Source organism: Theropithecus gelada, chromosome 14 (assembly GCF_003255815.1).
Source record: "Theropithecus gelada isolate Dixy chromosome 14, Tgel_1.0, whole genome shotgun sequence".
In the NCBI taxonomy this organism is placed as follows: domain Eukaryota; kingdom Metazoa; phylum Chordata; class Mammalia; order Primates; family Cercopithecidae; genus Theropithecus; species Theropithecus gelada.
In genome coordinates this window covers 10,237,575-10,249,127 of record NC_037682.1, presented here as the reverse complement: position 1 = coordinate 10,249,127, position 11,553 = coordinate 10,237,575, and the positions used below count along the sequence as shown (strand labels likewise).

The window sequence follows — 11,553 nt, the reverse complement described above, 5'->3', positions numbered from 1 at the left end:
TTTTTTGAGACGGAGTCTCGCTCTGTCACCCAGGCTGGACTGCAGTGGCCGGATCTCAGCTCACTGCAAGCTCCGCCTCCCGGGTTCACGCCATTCTCCGGCCTCAGCCTCCCGAGTAGCTGGGACTACAGGCGCCCGCCACCTCGCCCGGCTATTTTTTGTATTTCTTAGTAGAGACGGGGTTTCACCGTGTTAGCCAGGATGGTCTCGATCTCCTGACCTCGTGATCCGCCCATCTCGGCCTCCCAAAGTGCTGGGATTACAGGCTTGAGCCACCGCGCCCGGCCTCTTTTTTCTTTTTTGGAGACAGAGTCTCACTCTATCGCCGAGAGTGCAGTGGCATGATCTCGGCTTACTGCAACCTCTGCCTCCCTGGTTCAAGTGATTCTCCTGCCTCAGCCTCCCGAGTAGCTGGGATTACAGGTGCGCACCATCGTGGCCAGCTAATTTTTGTATTTTTAGTAGAGTTAGGGATTCACCACGTTGGCCAGGTTGGTTTCAAACTCCTGGCCTCATGATCCGCCCACCTTGGTCTCCCAAAGTGCTGGGATTACAGACGTGAGCCACCGCACCTGACCTCCTTCTGCCTTTTCTTGGACAGCTTCTTTGGTGATAGCAGTGCTTAGGTCCTTGGTGGTAGAACTGGGGCCTTCCAACTTGAGTCAGTCACCTTGGCTACAGTGACAAAAAGTCCAACTCAAAATGGTGATATCTGTTGGAATCAAGTTTGGTGCTAGCAACAGAGATCAGAATGAACAGAGTGACCTAAGAGGTTTGCTTATAAGTAAACCTTTTATTATACTTACTTATAAATAAGTGGCTTACTTATTTTTCTTCTCACATAAAAGAAGCCCAGATTAGCAGACCAGGGCTGCCGTGGTGTCTTCACGGTGCCACATTGTCTTTGGGAATCCAAACTCTTCTTCTTTTTTTAAAAAAAATTTTTTTTTTTTTTAAATTCTTAGCAAGTAGCTTCTATCCCTGGGGTTGCTTCATGGTCCAACATGGTTGCTGGAGCTCTTGCCATCTAAGCTGTCTCCCAGGTAGGGAGCAGGAGGAAGGAGAAGGGGCAAAACGGGCACTTGCCAACTAGCAACCTCCCTCTTGAGGATCTTTCCCTGGAATCCTACGTAATAATTTTTGCTGATAAGTTTTGGTCACCCCTAACTGCAAGCAAGTTTGTAAAATATTCTTTTAACTGTGTATATTGGTTCCTGGAATAAAACTGGGGCTATGGTACTAAGGAAGATAGGGAGAATGGATATTGAGCAGGCAATCCACAGGTTCTGCCACATTAGCTTAAACATAAAAGGGCATGTTTTGGCTCCCATAAGTGAAAAGGCCAAGGGAAAGTTATCTGACTTAAGCACGTCCAGGTGCTGAAACTATGTCCCTTGGTTCTGCTTTTCTGCATGGGGACTTCATCTAACCCTGACAGGGTCCCCAGCAGTTCCAGACCACATCCTTTTAGATTTAAGTCCAGTAGGAGAAAGAGATTTGTTTGTTTTTTCACACCAACTCTTTTTTTTTTTTTTGAAACGGGGTTTTCACTCTTGTCACCCAGGCTGGAGTGCAGTGGCGCTATCTTGGCTCACTGCAGCCTTTGCTTCCTGAGTTCAAGCGATTCTCCTGCCTCAGCCTCCCAAGTAGCTGGGATTACAGGTGTGCACCACCATGCCCAGCTAATTTTTTTTTTGTATTTTTAGTAGAGATGGGGTTTCACCGTGTTAACCAGGCTGGTCTTGAACTCCTGACCTCAGGTGATCCAGCCTCCTCGGCCTCCCAAAATCCTGGGATTATAGGCATGAGACACCACGCCCAACCTTTTCACACCAATTCTATTAAAAGTTCCAGAACTGACTAAGTGTGGTGGAATGGTGGTTCTCTAAGGGGAACAGGGATTGTATTACCAGAGGGAGAGAGAAGCCAGGGAGGGAGGAGGAATAGCTGCCCACCCCAAATGCCAGATGGGCCCTTGCCTCATGGAGGAACTGCCCAGTGAGGGTGGGCGGAGTGAAGGGAGTTTCTCGTTCCTGACCTTTGACACCTAATCTCTGATTCCCTTCCCTCAGGGCCTAGATTGGGCTGCTCTGGCTGCCAGGAAGATTCCAGCCCCATTCCGGCCCCAAATCCGCTCAGAGCTGGATGTGGGCAACTTTGCAGAGGAATTCACTCGGCTGGAGCCTGTCTACTCACCCCCTGGCAGCCCCCCACCTGGGGACCCCCGCATCTTTCAGGTGAGGATAAACTCATGGAACTCAGATGCAGGAGAGATGAGATGTCGCTGTCTGCCTCAGCCCTGGCTGACCCGAGGACACTGCCTAGGCCTTGTGTCCTGATTGGGACTCAACGTCTCCCCTAGATGTCTCCACGTAAAGGGGACCTAGGGTTGTCGGTCACAGAGACCACCGGGGCAGGATGTGTGTTTGATAGTTCATGATTTATCTTTAAACCTTCTGTTAATTTCCCTTCTATTCCATCATCTCTTTATTGTTATGTAAAAATATTATTTAAATTTATTCACTTGCAGCTGGGTGAGGTGGCTCACACCTGTAATCCCAGCACTTTGGGAGGCTGACGTGGGCAGATCACCTCAGGTCAGGAGTTCAAGACCAGCCTGGCCAACATGGTGAAACCCCATCTCTACTAAAAATACAAAAATTAGCTGGATGTGGTGGTGGGTGCATGTAATCCCAGCTACTCCGGAGGCTGAGGTGGGAGAATCGCTTGAACCTGGGAGGTGGAGGTTGCAGTGAGCTGAGATCGCACCATTGCATTCCAGGCTGGATGGCAGAGTAAAACTCTGTCTCAAAAAAAACAAAACAAAGAAAAAAGAGATCTTCACCTGCTTATGTGGACACCTAGGAGGAGACACATGTTGATATTGTGGCTTTGCACGCCCTTGGCATACCATGGTACACTCCTGGAGGGACGGGTCCCCTCCACTGATTTTTTATTTTTTATTTTTTTGAGATGGAGTCTCAGTCTGTCACCAGTCTAGAGTGCAGTGGCTCGATCTTGGCTCACTGCAATCTCCGCCTCCTGGCTTCAAACGATTCTCCTGCCTCAGCCTCCTGAGTAGTTGGGACTACAGGCATGTGCCACCACGCCCAGCTAATTTTTGTATTTTTAGTAGAGACAGGGTTTCACCATGTTGGCCTGGATGGTCTTGATCTTTTGACCTTGCGGTCTGCCCGCCTCAGCCTCCCAAAGTGCTGGGATTAGAGGCGTGAACCACCACACCCAGCCCCCTCCACTGAATTTTAGAAGCTTACACCTTTTGGACAAGTCCAAACTCCCTTTGCTTGGCATTGAGGCCCTTCATGATGTGGTCCTTGCTTAGAACCTTAGCCTCAGTTCTCATCATTTTCCTACTTGATGCTCTGGAGGGCATGATCGAACTGCTCAGAGGTTCCAGAATACACCTCTGTGCCTTTGCACGTGCTATTCCTGCTACCTGGAGTACATTCCTTACAGTAGTCTACCTGGCAAGCTTATCTCTTTTAGGCCTCCTTGTCTGCTCACCTGGCCCAGGGGGTCAGTTACCCTTTCTCTGTGCTGCAGTCCTCTGTGGACAGCACCTCCTTCTGTGCAGTTTATCATGTTGCCATAATGATCATATCATTATCACTAAATAAACCAGTATGGTTTGTTTAATAGACAGACCAAGTATGGCTGGATAAATCCCTTCTCTGAAGCTCTTAGAATTGACAACTCTGTGCTTGAATGTCCACATTCCATTCCATTGTCTCACAGCCCTCATGAGAAAGTTCTTTCTCGTGAATTGGTAGGTACTTTCATTCATTCATTTAATGATTCAAAAATGTGTAGTGAGTGCCTAAAATATTCCATGTACGGATCTGGGTACTACATTTTTAGGAGAAAATGACACATAGTTTATTTTTAAAATTATTTTTTAAATTAATTAATTAATTAATTTTTTTAGAGACAGGATCTTGTTCTGTCACCCAGGCTGGAGTGCAGTTGGGCAACCATGGCTCACTGCAATCTTGAACTCCTGGACTTGAGTGATCCTCCCACCTCAGCCTGCCCAATAGCTAGGACTATAGGCAAGTGCCACCACACCCAGATAATTATTATTATCATTTTTTTTGAGATGGAGTTTCACTCTTGTTGCCCAGGCTAGAGTGCAATGGCATGATATTGGCTCACCGCAACCTCTGCCTCCCGGGTTCAAGCGATTCTACGTGCCTCAGCCTCCTGAGTGGCTGGGATTACAGGCATGTGCCACCACGCCTGGCTAATTTTTGTATTATTAGTAGAGATGGGGTTTCTCCATGTTGGTCAGGCTGGTCTCAAACTCCTGACCTCAGGTGATCTACCTGCCTCAGCCTCCCAAAGTGCTGGGATTACAGGCATGAGCCACCGTGCCTGGCCGCAACACACAATTAAAATGACCCTTGAAAGCTCCTCAAATTGCCAGGACATGGATCTTTAGGAAAAGCAAATAATTAACTCTGGTTTCTTTTTGCATTTCTTCAGTAGCTCCCCTTGCAGAAGAAGCCAAAGTCTGGCTTGAAAGGGAGGAATAAAGGTTTTTTTCCTCAGCGGATAGAGTTGGATTGTCATAGGCTAAGCGTGAATTCAGGCCACACTTTGAATACATTCAGTGATCCTTTCAGGGCCTTCAGCCCTTGGCACCTGGGGAGGAATAGGTGGTCACTCTGATGAGAAAGTTGGGGTCACAGGCTGGTGGGGACAGACATGACTCCAAGTGATTATAAAACCAGGTGGAATAAAATGTGTCCATACATCCTGTGTGTACCAGGATGCAATTGGAACACCCGCCACTGCCCCCTTGTCCAGGGTCTTGCCTCTGCCTGGTTCCCCACCAGAGTCTCCTCACCTGCACCCCCAACCCCCATGCCCATCCCTCCGACTCCCACCCTGCAGGGATACTCCTTTGTGGCACCCTCCATCCTCTTCGACCACAACAATGCGGTGATGACCGATGTGCTGGAAGCGCCTGGTGCTGGAGACCCGCCAGGTCGGGCAGCGGTGGCCAGGAGCGCTATGATGCAGGTGGGCTGGGCTGGGCTAGGGGGAAATTGGTTTTAGGAGAGGCCTAGGCCGGGGGGACTCTAGGCCTAGATCCAACTGGTGCCTGCAGCGTGAGCTCGGTGAGGTCCCAAGCCTCTACGACATGGGGCGTGGCGGGGCCGCGGGGCTACCAGGTGGGACCTCTGACACGCCCCCTTCGCCTTCGCCTTCGCCTCCAGGACTCGCCCTTCTTCCAGCAGTACGAGCTGGACCTGCGGGAGCCTGCTCTGGGCCAGGGCAGCTTCTCTGTGTGTCGCCGCTGCCGCCAGCGCCAGAGCGGCCAGGAGTTCGCAGTCAAGATCCTCAGTCGCAGGTGGGAGGGCCCAGGAGTGGGTAGGGGTGGGGTGGCAGAGCGCCGTCCCGGGGGCGGGGCCGAAGCACGGAGACCGTAACTCCTGCTGCGTCCCCCAGGCTGGAGGCGAACACGCAGCGCGAAGTGGCTGCCCTGCGCCTGTGCCAGTCACATCCCAACGTGGTGAATCTGCACGAGGTGCATCACGACCAGGTGATGGCTTCCGGCTGGGGGAGGGCAGAGAGAAAAGGGGCAGGCGGCGGGGCTTGGGGGCACTATGGGCGGGATCTAGGGGCAAATTGGGAGGGGTCTAGCGTTTGATTCGGGGCCCGAAGGGACCAGGGAGGCGCAGGAAGTGGAATTTGAGGGGAGTAGGGCCTAAGGACAGGAAGGCGGAGCTGAGGATGGACAGGAAAAGGGACTTTGGCTGGGCGCGATGGCTCACGCCTGTGATCCCAGCACTTTGGGAGGCGGAGGTGGGCTGATCACTTGAGGTCAGGAGTTCAAGACCAGCCTGGGAACACCGCGAAAAATACAAAAATTAGCCGGACGCGGTGGCATGCGCCTGTAATCCCAGCTACTTGGGAGGCTGAGGCACGAGAATCGCTTGAACCCAGGAGGCAGAGGTTACAGTGAGCCGAGATCATGCCACTGCACTCCAGCCTGGGCGACAAAGCGAGACTGGCTCCAAAAAAAAAAAAAAAAAAAAAGAAAGAAAAAGGATTTTGAGGAGGGGGTGCTTGAACTTGGGCAGGGCCTGAGGGCTGGGGACCGGGCATGGGTGGTGGGAGAGGGCCCGCCGCCGTGGGCAGGTGGGCAGGTGGTGACCGTGGCCCGCCACTCCGCCCGCAGCTGCACACGTACCTGGTTCTGGAGCTACTGCGGGGTGGGGAGCTGCTGGAGCACATCCGCAAGAAGCGGCACTTCAGCGAGTCGGAAGCGAGCCAGATCCTGCGCAGCCTCGTGTCGGCCGTGAGCTTCATGCACGAGGAGGCGGGCGTGGTGCACCGCGACCTCAAGCCAGAGGTGGGCGAGCGGCCTCGGCGGCGGGGCGGGGCTGTGGCGTCCGGGGCTGCCTCTGACCACCACCCCGCCGCCCTCGCAGAACATCCTGTACGCTGACGACACGCCCGGGGCCCCGGTGAAGATCATCGACTTCGGGTTCGCGCGGCTGCGGCCGCAGAGTCCCGGGGTGCCCATGCAGACGCCCTGCTTCACGCTGCAGTACGCTGCCCCGGAGCTGCTGGCGCAGCAGGGCTACGACGAGTCCTGCGACCTTTGGAGCCTGGGTGTCATTCTGGTATGGGACGCGGTCCTCGAGGCGGGGTCAGGGTCGCTCTGGCGTCTTCCTGATGTGGAGCAGCACGAGGGAGGGAATAGCGGTCATCTTGGTGGGGGCGGCTGGGTTTCGTCTGAGGCTGGGATCCGGGTGATTCAAATACAGAGGCGGGGCCGGGCGCGGTGGCTCAAGCCTGTAATCCCAGCACTTTGGGAGGCCGAGACGGGCGGATCACGAGGTCAGGAGATCGAGACCATCCTGGCTAACACGGTGAAACCCCGTCTCTACTAAAAAATACAAAAAAAAACTAGCCGGGCGAGGTGGCGGGCGCCTGTAGTCCCAGCTACTCGGGAGGCTGAGGCAGGAGAATGGCGTAAACCTGGGAGGCGGAACTTGCAGTGAGTTGAGATCCGGCCACTACACTTCAGCCCGGGCGACAGAGAGAGACTATCTCAAAAAAAAAAAAAAAAAATACAGAGGCAGGGTCGCTCTGGTGCTAGAGTCGGAGCATCCGGCTATTGGGGGTTAGAAGTCAGGGTTCACCACGCGTGGGTCTCAGGAATGCTCCTAGTGGGGAGGGTGAGTGGTTCTGTGGGAGCTGAGGGGTCAGCCTCGGCCCCGCAGCCTGGGCCGGTCTCACCTTCCCTTCACCCCTCCTAGTACATGATGCTGTCGGGGCAGGTCCCCTTCCAGGGGGCCTCTGGCCAGGGCGGGCAGAGCCAGGCGGCCGAGATCATGTGCAAAATCCGCGAAGGGCGCTTCTCCCTTGACGGGGAGGCCTGGCAGGGCGTATCCGAGGAAGCCAAGGAGCTGGTCCGAGGTGCGGAGCTGGAGGTCACAGACCATGGTTGGGGAGGGGGACGCTGGACAGAGATGGTCACTGGGTCATGTGTCCTGGTTGGAGATGGGTAGGGGAGGAGAGTGGAGCTGTTACCATCTCTTTGGGGCTCAGCCTCTACACCAGGCTCCTCCCACACTTCCTTGCCCCGCCTCCAGGGCTCCTGACTGTGGACCCCACCAAGCGGCTGAAGCTCGAGGGACTGCGGGACAGCTCGTGGCTGCAAGACGGCAGCGCGCGCTCCTCACCCCCGCTCCGGACGCCCGACGTGCTCGAGTCCTCTGGGCCCGCAGTGCGCTCGGGTCTCAACGCCACCTTCATGGTAAGGGGCGGGGTCCGTTGAAGGGGTGGGCAGAGCCTCGAGAGGTGGGGTCTGGGAAGGCGGGGCCATCGGAGCCCAGAAAGGGGAGGTGCGGCCGGGCGCAGTGGCTCACCCCTGTAATCCCAGCGCTTTGGGAGGCTGAGGCGGGCGGATCAGGAGGTCAGGAGTTCGAGACCCGCTTGAACAACATGATGAAACCCCCGTCTCTACTAAAAATACAAAAATTAGCTGGGCGTGGTGGCGCGCGCCTGTAATCCCAGCTACTCAGAGGCTGAGTCAGGAGAATCTCTTGAACCCAGGAGGCGGAGGGTGCAGTGAGCTGAGATTGCACAACTGCACTCCAGCCTGGGCGACAGAGCGAGACTCCGTCAAAAAAAAAAAAAAAAAAAAATGGAGGCAGGGTCTGGGAATGGGGGTCAAAGTCAGATCTGGAAGCCGGGGTCAGGGGGGTGGGGGCACCTGATCACCCTTTCCTTTCTGCCAGGCGTTCAACCGGGGCAAGCGGGAGGGCTTCTTCCTGAAGAGCGTGGAGAACGCACCCCTGGCCAAGCGGCGGAAGCAGAAGCTGCGGAGCGCCACCGCCTCCCGCCGGGGCTCCCCCGCACCAGCCGCCCCGGGTCGAGCCCCCACCGCCGCCAAGGGGGCCTCCCGCCGAGCCAATGGCCCCCTGCCCCCCTCCTAATCCCCGCCACTGTGACCCCCTTCCCTCATAGGGGCTGTGACCTGGGAGCCCGGCTCACTCCTGGAGGCCTCTGCCAGCAGCCGACCTGATCCCTAAGGGACTGTCCTTCCCTCTCCTACCCACCCCACTCCCAGACAGAGCAGAAGTATTTTTATAAGCAGAGAATTTTTTATGTCTTACCAGATAGAAATGCAGGGAAGGGGGGGCCTGCTGGGGAGTGGGGTTTGGGGGGCCCTATCCCACAACACTGCCTCTTCTGGGCAGAAGGCCCCTCCAGGGGGACTGCTCCAACAGGAAAGGGCCCCTCCCCCACTTCTAAGCACTGAGTTAGGAGTGCTAACTCCTAAACTGGGACCCCCTCCCCTGTTCTCCCCTGAGGCCCCGTTCCTGGGAGGGTCACCCCTCAACTGTCACTTTATGGACTGTCTGTGCAATTACGTCCACCAAAGACCTGTGTTGGGGGGACTGAAGGAGGGGCCCTGGGGACCCCCTGAAGCATTTCTGCCTCATTTTATGTCACCTGCTTCTCCCCTGTTGGGGCTAAGGAAGGAGATAGGTGGCCCCTAAAAGAGGAGGCCCTCTTCTCACCCACCCCCTCCCCTTTGGCACAGCTACTCCTGGCTGGGGGTGGGGCCTTGGGGGTCTGGGCTGGGCATCCATGGTCACTGCCTCAGCCCATCTAGGCTGTGCCTTTGACTTTAAAATAAAAGTCCACCCAGTGCTGTGTGTGGCATCTGTGTGTTCTCGTTTGTGTTGTGGGTGTCTAGAGCAGAGATTCTGGGCAGACAGGCTGCTAGCCCATGGAGTTTGGGACCTCAGTGGGGAGGGACAGGCAGACTCTTCTTTGCTCCTTGACTTTTGCTATGAGCAGGAGGGCGGAACTCTCATTCTGGGTGTATGTCTGGACAGCTCTGCTGGGTATCATTTAGGATTCTCTTGGTCGTAAATACAGCTGCTGCTTGACTTAGGGTGGAATTACATCCCGATAAACCCAACTTAAATAGAAAATGCTGAAAGCCGAAAATACATTTAATGTCTGCAACACAGCAGACGGTGCCCGACTTAGGATCGTTTGATTTACCGGCTTTCAACTTTACCATGGTGCCAAAGCGATAGGCTTTCAGTAGAAAACATAAATGGTAAGGAGCTTCCTGACTTACGATGGGATTACCCATCGTAGGTCGAATAATTTGTGTCAAGCATAAGTCAGTCGGGGACTGTCTGTAAGACAAAACCCAACCCAAACTTGCTTAAGCAAAACACAGGGTTTTGGGGGGCTCTTGTAACAACGCAGCTTCTCGATAGCTTCAGGCAAGACCTAATCCAGAGTGAAGCACATGATCGGGACTCAGCTGCCGAGTCTCAGCTTTTTATTGTTTTCTTGGTGGTGGTCCAGTCTGGAAGACTCTCCTTATGGACCCAAGACGAGGGCCAGGCACTCCAGGGGCTCCAGACGGAAATCTGGAGATGGAAGCCGTTCCATGATTCCCAGTGGAAGTCCTGAGCTGTGCTCTGATTGGAGCCACTGAGGTCATGTGCCCACACTGAACCAATCACTGTGGCCAGGGAGGCAGTGTGCTGATTGGCTTAGATCTGGATCATGGCCTCCCCTCTGGAGGCTCATTGGGTGGAGAGTAGGGGAGGGGTGGGCGCTGGAGGGAAGTCCCTTGAACCTGGCTGGGTGGTCAGTGAAGGTGGAAGTGAGCGGAACAGCCCTACTCATTAGGGCCCTCCCTGGGATCAGAGCTTGGTTCCCCTCAGGGAGTGTCCGAGATTCCTCCCTGTGTGATCCTTGCGGGGTGTGTGTGTGCGTGTGTGTGGCCATAGGGCGGTTGTGGCCTGAGCACCTTTGCCAGCACCACAGGTCAGGGCCTTTTGTCCACACATGGGGATGTTCTGACAGCTCCCCTCTCAGGGTCTGTCTGGATCCCACCCTGCCCCGCCTCCCCATCGTTTCTCTCCCTGTGACTACCCTGTGAGATCATCTCACGTGGACCTTCCCCTCCTGTCCCCGGGAGGCCTGGGGATCTGGCCTGGGACCCAGAGGTGCCCAGGAGAGGCGAACCAGGCAGGCCTTGTGGGAGGTGGGGCCCCAGGGGAGTGGAAAGGGCGGGTATGCGGGCGCCAGCTGTGTCCCATCCTGGTGGTCTGAGAGAACAGGAAGGGGCCCAGGACAAGGCCCTCGGGAGGACAGAAGAAATTCTGAGGCTCTAATTCTGACTCCTGTGTTACCAGCTGTGTGACTTTAGCAAGTCACTTAACACCCCCAGCCTTCCCTATTTGTTGAAAAGAGGAACTAGAGAATTAACAGATGTAAGAGTGTGGTCACTCAGTCACCAGGAATTTATTGAGATTTACTGATCTCTTCCAACGTGTAGGGACCCTTGTGAGCACTCGAGGTGGGAATCTCATTGAAGGAGATGAAAGCGTCCCATTTCATCAGATACTCACAAGCACTGAGTATTACCATTTCAAAACCTTTGCTAATTGGGTAGATGCAAAATAGTCTCTCATCTTCAATTTCTTCAGCTCTCATTCCATGTAACTCACAGTCATCCTATGAAAGAGGTATCCTTAGCCTCATTTCTTCCTATTAATTAATTAATTAATTAAGCTTTATTAAAAAATATACATATTTTTTGAGATGGAGTCTGGCCCTGTTGCCCAAGACTAGAGTGCAGGGGTTTGATCTCAGCTCACTGCAACCTCTGCCTCCTGGGTTCAAGTGATTCACCTGCCTCAGCCTCCCGAGTAGCTGGGATTACAGGCACTCACCACCACAACTGGCTAATTTTGTATTTTTAGTAGAGACGAGGTTTCACCATGTTGGGCAGGCTGGTCTCAAACTGCTGACCTCAGGTGATCCGCCCACCTCGGCCTCCCAAAATGATGGGATTACAGGTGTGAGCCACCATGCTTTGCCTGATTTAGCTTTTAGAGATGGGGTCTTGCTCTGTTGCCCAGGCTGGAATGCAGTGGTGCCATCATAGCTCACTGCAGCCTCAAACTCTTGGGCTCAAGCAATCCTTCTGCTTCAGCCTCTGGAGTACTTAGCCTCATTTCAGGGGTGAAGAAACGG

The 11,553-nt window shown here is 54.4% G+C and overlaps 1 protein-coding gene across 4 annotated transcripts in view; it reads left to right on the top strand.

The window, feature by feature from the left end:
• RPS6KA4 (ribosomal protein S6 kinase A4) overlaps positions 1-9,207 on the top strand; it is a 14,165-nt gene extending 4,958 nt beyond the window's left edge. For 2 of the 4 annotated variants that reach the window (XM_025358207.1, XM_025358211.1), the window contains exons 9-17: positions 2,073-2,237; positions 4,915-5,043; positions 5,241-5,374; positions 5,473-5,566; positions 6,206-6,379; positions 6,459-6,653; positions 7,293-7,452; positions 7,629-7,792; positions 8,277-9,207. In XM_025358207.1, coding sequence (XP_025213992.1) covers positions 2,073-2,237; positions 4,915-5,043; positions 5,241-5,374; positions 5,473-5,566; positions 6,206-6,379; positions 6,459-6,653; positions 7,293-7,452; positions 7,629-7,792; positions 8,277-8,474 — 1,413 coding nt within the window. In that variant the 3' untranslated portion in view covers positions 8,475-9,207. The remainder of the gene's footprint in view (positions 1-2,072; positions 2,238-4,914; positions 5,044-5,240; positions 5,375-5,472; positions 5,567-6,205; positions 6,380-6,458; positions 6,654-7,292; positions 7,453-7,628; positions 7,793-8,276) is intronic. The other 2 variants (XM_025358209.1, XM_025358208.1) reach the window with 2 other exon arrangements.
• The last annotated feature ends 2,346 nt before the right edge of the window (positions 9,208-11,553 follow it).